The sequence below is a fragment of the Eriocheir sinensis genome, chromosome 60 (genome assembly GCF_024679095.1).
Source record: "Eriocheir sinensis breed Jianghai 21 chromosome 60, ASM2467909v1, whole genome shotgun sequence".
NCBI lineage: Eukaryota > Metazoa > Arthropoda > Malacostraca > Decapoda > Varunidae > Eriocheir > Eriocheir sinensis.
The window spans coordinates 11,435,734-11,445,733 of record NC_066568.1 but is presented as its reverse complement, the minus strand read 5'-3'; the positions used below and the strand labels follow the sequence as shown (position 1 = coordinate 11,445,733).

The window sequence follows — 10,000 nt, the reverse complement described above, 5'->3', positions numbered from 1 at the left end:
AGAGGAAAAAAGGGGAGAAGTAAGAGGAAGAGGAAGAGGGGGAAGTTGTTTACAAAGTCTCTCATTAGTGCTCTCTCTCTCTCTCTCTCTCTCTCTCTCTCTCTCTCTCTCTCTCTCTCTCTAAACCGTCAAAATCTGTCCCTAATCTGGAGGTAAGGAGGTAAAGAGAGAGAGAGAGAGAATTGAAATGTGGAAAATACTACTACTACTTCTACTACTACTACTACTACTACTACTACTACTACTACTACCACTACCACTGTTACTCCTACTACTACTATTACTACTACTACTACCACCACTAATACTCTTTCTACTACTACTACTACTATGCATTTTCTTGTTAATTTTACGCATATTTTCTAAGAATTTTAAGGGAGGAAGAAGAGGAGGAGGAGGAGGAGGTGGTGGTCTGTAACATAAAGTTCACAAGTAAACTGTTTATGCCTCCTCCTCCTCCTCCTCCTCCTCCTCCCTCTTCTTCCTCCTCCTCCTCCCTGCTTTATTTTACTCCTCTTAATTTTCTCCATCATCATCATCTCTATCCTCCTCTTCCTCCTCTTCCTCCTCCTCTTCTTCAGTATTGGAAACCTTTGGAGGAGGAGGAGGAGGAGGAGAATTGCATATGGAGAGAAAGGAGAGAAAATCTGTGAGAGAGAGAGAGAGAGAGAGAGAGAGAGATACCCGCATCTCTGTAACACAAAACACTGATCCACTCATGTTCTCTCTCTCTCTCTCTCTCTCTCTCTCTCTCTCTCGGATTTTTTAATCTATTTATTTTTTTTTATTTTACACTAACTTAAAAGTGAGATAGATAGATCGATAGATAGATGGAGAGAAGGAGGGAAGGAATGGAGGGAACGGAGAGAAAAAAAAATGGAGGGGTGGAGGAAAGGTTGAACGTGTGAAAATATCTTTAAAAAAACTCTGAAATTTGATCCGAGAGAGAAACGGTTTGGTGGAGAGAAGGAAATGGAGGAAAGGGAGGGAAAAGGAGGGAGGGAGGGAGGGAAGAAAAGGGAGGCATAAGATCCGTTTGAAGGGGAGGAGGAGGAGGAGGAGAAGAAAGGAAGGAAGAGGAGGAAGAGGAGGAGGAGAAGAAAGGAAGGAAGAGGAGGAGGAGGAGGAGGAGGAAAGGAAACTGTTAAGAGAGAAAATACATACAACAGGATGCAGATGAGAGAGAGAGAGAGAGAGAGAGAGAGAGAGAGAGAGAGAGAAGCAGGGGGTGGTTGGTGACTCACAAGTGTTACCGTATTAGGCTTGTCCTCCTCCTCCTCCTTTTCCTCCTCCTCCTCCTCCTAATTCCTTTTCCTTCTATGTTTTCTTCCTCTTCGTCCTCCACGCCTACTTTATTTTCCTCCTCCTCCTAATTCCTTTTCCTTCTATGTTTTCTTCCTCTTCGTCCTCCACGCCTACTTTATTTTCCTCCTCCTCCTCCTCCTCCTCCTAATTCCTTTTCCTTCTATGTTTTCTTCCTCTTCGTCCTCCACGCCTACTTTATTTTCCTCCTCCTCCTCCTCCTCCTCCTCCTAATTCCTTTTCCTTCTATGTTTTCTTCCTCTTCGTCCTCCACGCCTACTTTATTTTCCTCCTCCTTTTTCCTCTTTCACCTAATTTTTCTTCTTCTTCTTCTTCTTTCTTCTTTTTCTCCTCCCCGTTACCCTGAATTCGTGACCCCTCTCTCTCTCTCTCTCTCTCTCTCTCTCTCTCTCTCTCTGTCTGATTAACTGGCTGATGATAATACCAGAGAGAGAGAGAGAGAGAGAGAGGCGAAATGTCAGTGTGTGTCAGAGAGCCAAAGGTTTGCTCCTCCTCCTCCTCCTCCTCTTCCCTTTAAGATCTTAATTATCATATAGGAAACGAGAGAAGAAAGGAATTACTATTATTATTATTATTATTATTATTATTATTATTATTATTATTATTGTTATTATTATTGATATATATTTTTTTTTCATATTTGTTTGTTTTCGATATTTGTATTTCCTTTAATCTCTCTCTCTCTCTCTCTCTCTCTCTCTCTCTCTCTTTCCTCCTTTTCTTTCTTCCTTTTCTTTCCTCTCCTTCTCCTCTCTTTCCTCCCCTTTCTGTCCTTCTTACCTCCCCTCCCTCTTTCCTGCCTCCCCTCTCTCTCCTCCCTCCCCTCTCTCTCCTCCCTCTCTCCCTCTCTTTCCTCCCTCTCCCCTTTATCCTTCACCTTTTGTCCTTTCCTTCCTCACCTGTGTGTCGCTTACCTGAGATTCCCACGTTAATTAATACACCTCACCTGGGAATATCACCCTCCTCCCCCTCCTCTTCCTCCTCCTCCTCCTCCTCCTCCTTCTCATTATCATTATTATTGACTTCCATTTGTAATTCTTGTTATTTTATTTACTTGATCTATGCACTTCTCTTTCTTTTTCTTCTTAATCATCATCATCATTATTATTATTATTATTATCATTATCGTCATCCATTTGTAAGTCTTATGTTATTTTATCTGCTTGACCTATGCACTTCTTCTCTTTCTTTTTCTTCATCGTCATCATCATCATCATTATTATTATTATTATTATTATTATTATTATTATTATTATTATTATTATCATTATTGTCACCCATTTATAATTTCTCTGTCAACTAATGCGCCGTACCTGTGCACTCTACCTGTGTCTCTGTATCGCCACCTCTGACTAGCTTTCCATCTCTCTCTCTATTCCTTCTCTCCCTATCTATCTATCTATTTCTTCCTCGATCTCTATTTCTCTCTACCTCTATCTGTCTCACAACCTTTATTTCTTCAGCGAGGAGGAGGAGGAGGATCAGAAGGAAGAAGAGGAAGGTATAGAGATAGGTTGAAAAGAAGAGAGAGGAAGGTGAAAAGGAGGAGGAGGAGGAGGAAGAAGAGGAAGGTATAGAGATAGGTTGAAAAGAAGAGAGAGGAAGGTGAAAAGGAGGAGGAGGAGGAGGATGAGGAGGAGGAAGAGGAAGGTATAGAGATAGGTTGAAGAGAGAGGAAGGTGAAAAGGAGGAGGAGGAGGAGGAGAAGGAAGAAGAGGAAGGTATAGAGATAGGTTGAAAAGAAGAGAGAGGAAGGTGAAAAGGAGGAGGAGGAGGAGGAAGAAGAGGAAGGCATAGAGATAGGTTGAAGAGAGAGGAAGGTGAAAAGGAGGAGGAGGAGGAGGAAGAAGAAGAAGAAGAAGCTGTCGTTGGTTTTTGAGTTGACAGTAACTGGGTTTTTTTTTTTTTTTTTTTTTTTTCAGCAAGATTGACGCTGCACAGTACTCAAGCAAGCCAACACTGTGCCTGCTCTTCCATGTTTCCGTGTTTCCCCTCCTCCTCCTCCTCCTCCTCCTCCTCCTCCCCTGTTGAAAATAATGGCTTCCCTTCTTTGTTATTCCACCCTCCTTTTTTATCCTCCACCTATCTCCACGTAATCTCCACCCTCTCGTTCCTCCACTACCTCCATTACCTCCATCTGTTCGCTTATACCTCCTCCTCCTTCTCCTCCTCCTCCTCCTCCTCCTTCCTCAACATAAACAAACAAAGCAACCATATGACTCAGCTTTCAAGGAAGGGAAGGGAAGAGGAGGAGGAGGAAGGGAAGGGAAGGGAAGGGGTGGGGAGGAGGAGGAAGTTAAGGAAGGTTAACTGATCGAGGTGACGAGTGAGTGAAGGGAAGGGAAGGGAAGGAAAGGGGAAGGAAGGTAACTGATTTGGGTGTCGAGTGAGGGGAGGGAAGGGAGGGGAAGCGAAGGGGAGAGGTAGGAAGGGAAGGGAAGGAAGGTAACTGATTTGGGTGTGGAGTGAGGGGAGGGAAGGGAAGGGGAAAGGTAGGAAGGGAAGGAAAGGGGAAGGAAGGTAACTGATGTGGGTGTCGAGTGAGGGGAGGGAAGGGAAGGGGAAAGGTAGGAAGGGAAGGGAAGGGGAAGGAAGGTAACTGATTTGGGTGTGGAGTGAGGGGAGGGAAAGGAGGGGAAGGGAAGGGGAAAGGTAGGAAGGGAAGGGAAGGGAAGGTAACTGGATGTGGTGACGAATGAAGGGAGGGAAGGGAAGGGAAGGAAAGATATGTGAAGGGCATTGAAGGGAGGAGGAGGAGGAAGGACGTTCTATTTGACTAAACTTTTATATATTGAAGCCGCTTTGTAATTATATGTTAGTTTTTATCTCCTCCTCCTCCTCCTCCTCTAACCGTAGTTCCCGTGGGCGGTACTCCTTTTTTTTTTTTTTTTTTTTTTTTTCGTGTGCACATCCAGGTGGTGACGTGTGTGTGTGCGTGTGTGCGTGTGTGTGTGTGTGGTGACGAAGGCAATTGTTGACTTCCTGGTGTGTTGAGGCGGCCCAGGTGACTTAAACACACACACACACACACACACCGACGGAAGGGAAGGGAAGGGAAGGGAAAGGAAAGGGGGGGAGGAAAGAAGAAAGATGTCAGTCCTATTACTGTTCCTCGTTGTACAGTCGAATGCCTCCTCACCTTGGTCATATTTTTCGTTTAGTATTCTTGATGTTTTTTTTTCACAAGTGTGTTATAAATCATTTTTTGCCTCGCTGTCTTCATATCTTGCTTCGTTTTAGGGGGAGTTCGTATAAGGCCAAGTTCGTATAAGGGAGAGTTCGTTCGCTGTCTTCATGCCTTGCTTCGTTATAGGGAGAATTCGTATAAGGGCAAGCTCGTATAAGGGAGAGTTCGTTCGGATAAGTGCAAAATCGTATTAGGATAATACTGTTTAAGGGCAAGATCGTATGAGGGAGAGTTCGTATGAGGGACAAGTGAGTGTGTTGTGTAGAGGGTGTGTGGGGTGAGGTGAGGTGCGGACGCCCACCGCTCAACACCCACCCACCCACGCCCACACCCTCACCCACATCCCCGGTCGTGTTTGCAGGCGTCGGCGCACCATGGTGTGTGCCTCTCCCCAGTGAGCCATGGAGCTGCTGTGTGGCGTGCCCAAGGGGGGGACGCGGCGACCCTGGGGGGGCACCTCCTGGGGGCGAACCTCCTGGGAAAGGGCCTCGTGGGGTAGGGCGGGTGGGCGGGGTGCCTGGAGCGCGGGCGTGGGGGTGCGAAGGTGCGCCACGCTGCCCACGCCCCCCCATGGCTCCCGTGGATCCTGCAAGTTCCCAGGGGGGCTGATCTCCACCAGACCCAGCCCCGCCCCCAGCCTGAGCCCCAGCAGGCCCCCGGACCCGTGCTACACCCAGCCCCTGGCGCTGGAGGGAGCCGCGCCCCCACAGAAAAGCTCCCCTTGCCCCCCGTCCCCCAGCCTGCCCCTGCGCCGCTCCTACACGCTGCCCCCCGCGCTGCGCCGCCCCCCCTCGGGCCTAGGCGGCCGCCGGGCCTTCGTGCACGCCAAGGCGGAGGCGGCGGAGGGGGCGCCGGAGCCGGGGCCGCAGGGGGGTGCGGGCGGCGGGAAGAGACTGTCGCTGTCGTCGGCGTCCTCGGGGTGGTCGCGGCTGACGGCCACGACCTCCGGCGCGGCCTCCACGACCACGGACGAGGGCGTGTGCAGCGGCGCCTCGCTCTGCAGCAGCCTCCGCGGCGCCCCCGACTACGACCCCTACGACCCCCACGACGACGCCCGCGACCCCCCGGGCGCGGCCTGGGGCGGCGCTCGGCCCAAGGAGCGGCCCCCCGTGCCCCACCTAGACCTGTTCGGGGCGCGGGGCGGCGGCGCAGCACCCGACGACGACGAGAAGTGCCTCAGGTGCCAAGGGGGGCCGGCGCCCCTGCGGCGGACAAGGAGTCTGCGGCAGCCACACCCGCGACACCTGCCCGTCACGCCCACGCTGCTCCGCCTGCTGCAGCTGGTGAGTCAGGAGGAGGGGGAGGAGGAGAAGTGATGGATGGAGGGAAGAGAAAAGTGCAAAAGGAGGGGAGAAAGGGAGGAAGGAAAGGAAGAGGAACACACACACACACACACACACACACACACACACACACACACCGGGCGTGCAGGTGTGTCTCCCAGGTGTTCGGGCGTGCAAGAAAACGGTGGAGTTACGACGAGGGAAAATGTGGCGTTGCGTGGCCCACTATGCTCGAGGGGAGGCCACGCCGGGCCAGACTTACACTGTGCTTTAGGAGAGAGATCGTTGTTATGTGTTTTATGTGTGTGTGGAGGAAACAGAAGAAGAGTAAAAGAATGACTCAGTAAATATAAAGGGAGAGAGAGAAGTAGAGGAAAATACATTGTTAAAGCTACTACTGTTACTTCTACATCGGTTTGCTGGACCTACACTGTTGTTTAGGAGAGAGATTGTTGCTGTGTGTTGATGCTAGTGTGAAGGCAATGAAGAATAACCTAAAGAATGAGTGAGTTTATGAGAACATGTGGCGTTGCGTGGCTCACTATGCTTAAGGGAAGGGTTGGCGCTGGCGGGCTGTACTTACACTGTTATTTAGGTGTTTATGTTGTTATGTGTTGATGTTTGGGTGTGAAGAGAAGGAAGGAAGAGAAAGAATGTTACTACCACTGATACTATTGTTAAAACTATTACTACTGTTACTACTACTTCTACTACTACTACTATCTCTTATGCTAATCTCCTCCTCCTCTTCCTTCTTCTTTTTCGTCTAATTCTCCTTTTCATCATTATTTTTTTTATTTCAGGTAAGTGTGACATCATTCCCTTCTTCGCTCACTAGACAGCAGAGAGTGAGTATTACTATTATTATTACTATTATTATTATTATTATTATTATTATTATTATTATTATTATTATTATTATTATGTGCATCATTAGCCAAAGCAAACGAATGGCAAGGAAGTTGATTATCTATTGGACGAAGGAGGAGGAGGAGGAGGAGGAGGAACAAATTATAAAAGCCTGCGGTGTTAGGAAGCCACAAGTTACTGAGGAAAAAGAAGAAGAAGAGGAAGAAGAGGAGGAGGAGGAGGAGGAGGAGCAGAAGAAGAGAAGGAAGGAAAGGAAGAGAAAAAGAGAAAAATGCAGGTAAACAAAAAAAAAAAAAAAAAGAAAAGAAAAAGATTGAGAAAAAAATAATAGCAAAAGAAATTACAGAAAAAAAGAGGAAAAAAAGTTACAGTAAAAAATAAATAAAAAACAAGCAAAAAAAAAAAAAAAAGATAGACGTGTGTGTGTGTGTGTGTGTGTGTGTGTGTGTGTGTGTGTGTGTGTGTGTGTGTTCGTAGGTTCGTTGCACTGGGGTTGGCACTGTGCCGAAGGAGGGAGGAAAAAAAGAGGAAAAGTTTCGTACTAACGGGGTCCAAAGCCATGTGTGTGTGTGTGTGTGTGTGTGTGTGTTACGATATACCTAGGCTGGGGGTCTCTCTCTCTCTCTCTCTCTCTCTCTCTCTCTCTCTCTCTCTCTCTCTCTGTCCCGACCCTAAAAAATGTAGGCCTAGTCTGTCTCCTAATTTGTCTCCTCCTCCTCCTTCTCCTCCTCCTTCTCCTCTTTTCCTTCCCCTCATTTTCCTCCTCCTCCTCCTCCTCCTCCTCCTCTTCATTATCATCTTTTCTTTCTCCTCCTCCTCTTCTTCATAATCATCTTTACTTTCTCCTCCTCCTCCTCCTCCTCCTCCTCGTCTTTCCGCTTACCAATATTATTTTGTTTTCACGGTAAATAAATAAGAGAGAGAGAGAGAGAGAGAGAGAGAGAGAGAATTCTATGGCACTCTTTCTAGGCATTTCCGGCACTTCCTCTTTCCTCCTCCTCCTCCTCCTCCTCCTCTTTATAATATTAGAATTTACATAATTTTACTAATGAACTTAATATATTTGTTGTTGTAGTAATAGTAGTAGTAGTAGTAGTAGTAGTAATGGTGGTAGTAGTTGTAGTAGTAGTAGTAATAGTATTAGTAGTAGTACCTAGTTGTAGTAATAGTAGTAATAGTAGTATAGTGGTGGTAGTAGTAGTAGTAGTAGTGGTAGTAATGGTAGTAGTAGTAGTAGTAGTAGTAGTGGTGGTGGTGGTAGTAGTAGTAGTAGTAGTAGTAGTAGTAGTAGTAGTAGTAGTAGTAGTCTCTTTCTTGCTCCTCATCAGGGAAGGTAAACACACACACACACACACACACACACACACACACACACACACACACACATATCTATCTCTCCTCTCATTCTTTCCTTCAATTTCCTTCTCCCTTTTTCCCTCCCTTTCTTCTCCCTTCCTTTCCTCTCCTTCCTTCTTTCTTTCTCCTTTCTCCCTTTCTCTCTTTTAACTTATCTCTCCCTCTCCTCTCCTCTCCCTTTCCTCCCTCCCTCCCTCCCTCTGAATCATGCCTGGTCTGGTCATCTCTTCACTGATATCCTTCCCTCCCTCCTCCCTTCCTCCCTCCCTTGCTCCCTTCTCTTCCTCCTTCCTCTTCTTCCTCCTCCTCCTCCATATTTTCTCTCCAGGTGTCATTAGCATCATTTCTTTCCTCCATCCACTTTTCTCTCTCTCTCTCTCTCTCTCTCTCTCTCTCTCTCTCTCTCTCTCTCTCTCTCTCTCTCTCTCTCTCTCTCTCTCTCTCTCTCTCTCTCTCTCTCTCTTCACCTGTTTATCTCCCCTTCCTACTCTCCCTTTCCTCCCTCCTTCCCTCCCTTCTCTCCATATTTCCTCCTCCTCCTCCATCCTTCCTTTCCTCCCCTTTCCTCCATCTCTCATCTTTCCTCCCATCCATCTATCTTCGTTTCCTCCCTCTCTCCCTCCCTTCCTCCATTTTTCCTCCTGTCTCTCCTCCATATTTCAACTCTTCCTCCTCCAACTCTTTATTTTTCCTCCTCTTCTTCCTTCCTTCCTTCCTTCCTTCCATTCTTCCTTCCTTCCGGTTCTCCTTTCCTTCCATCCTTCCTTCCTTTCTTTCCTTCCTTCCTTCCTTCCTTCCTTCCTTCCTTCCTTCCTTCCTTCCTTCCTTCCTTCCTTCCTTCCTTCCATTCTTCCTTCCTTCCTTCCTTCCTTTTTCCTTCCTTCCTTCCTTCCTTCCTTGTGTGTGTGTGTGTGTGTGTGTGTGTGTGTGTGTGTGTGTGTGTGTGTGTGTGTGTGTGTGTGTGTGGAGGGGGAGTTTATTTCGAGTGCCAGCAACTTCTCTCTCTCTCTCTCTCTCTCTCTCTCTCTCTCTCTCTCTCTCTCTCTCTCTCTCTCTCGTCTGCTTCCTCCTCCTCCTCCTCCTCCTTCCAACTGCAACGTGGCACTGGTGGAGGCGTGAGAAGATGATCCTCCTGCTTCTCCTCCTCCTCCTCCATTTTCCCGCATCCTCCACTTCCCTCCTCCACTCCTCCACCTCCTCCCTCTTCTCAGCATCCTTCTTCTTTTTCTCTTCCTCCTCCTCCTCCTCCTCTTCCTCCTCCTCCAATTCCTCCTCCATTTTCCCGCATCCTCCACCTCCCTCCTCCACTTCTCCACCTCCTCCCTCTTCTCAGCATCCTTCTTCTTTTTCTCTTCCTCCTCCTCCACCTCCTCCTCCTCCTCCTCCTCCTCCTCCTCCTCGCATCCGTCTCAAGTTTCTGTGCCATACTTTATTTCTTCAATTGTTTATTATTATTATTATTATTATTATTATTATTATTATTATTATTATTATTATTATTATTATTATTATTGTTGTAGCAGTAGTAGTAGTAGTAGTAGGCTGTCCATCTACCTTCTCTTTTTCTTCTTCTTCTTCTTCTTCTTCTTCTCCTTCCCCCTCCTCCTCCTCCTCCTCCTCCTCCTCTTCTTTTTTTTCTTTATTTTCTTAGAATAAAATGAAAAAAAATTGATAAAACGAAAGAGAAAAAGAAAAGTAGAAAGAGAGAGAGAGAGAGAGAGAGAGAGAGAGAGCGGGTAGTGCCACCACCACCACTGCCGCCTTTCTTACTTTCTCAGTGCCCAACCCGCAGCGGTAGTGGTGTGTGGTGTGCTCTCTCTCTCTCTCTCTGATTAGATAAGATAAGGAAGTATTGATCGGAAAAGCAAAAAAACAACAAGTGCAATAATAAACAAGAAAACAAGAAAAAAAGAGTGAAAAGTTATTATAAGAAAAAGAAGAGGAGGAGGAGGAGGAGGAGGAGGAAGAAGAACAGGTGATA

General features: G+C 47.1%; 1 protein-coding gene across 4 annotated transcripts in view; it reads left to right on the top strand.

Annotated features, from left to right (window-relative positions):
• Nucleotides 1–10,000, top strand: part of LOC126985981 (abnormal cell migration protein 10-like) — an 89,130-nt gene that overhangs the window by 29,930 nt on the left and 49,200 nt on the right. Inside the window, exon 2 of one of the 4 annotated variants that reach the window (XM_050841668.1) lies at nt 4,872–5,793. The exons of 1 other annotated variant lie outside the window; for it this stretch is intronic. In XM_050841668.1, the coding sequence (XP_050697625.1) occupies nt 4,912–5,793 (882 nt within the window). In that variant the 5' untranslated portion in view covers nt 4,872–4,911. Of the gene's footprint in view, nt 1–4,530; nt 5,794–9,804; nt 9,820–10,000 lie in introns of those variants that run through there. 2 more of the 4 variants (XM_050841669.1, XM_050841676.1) reach the window with 2 other exon arrangements.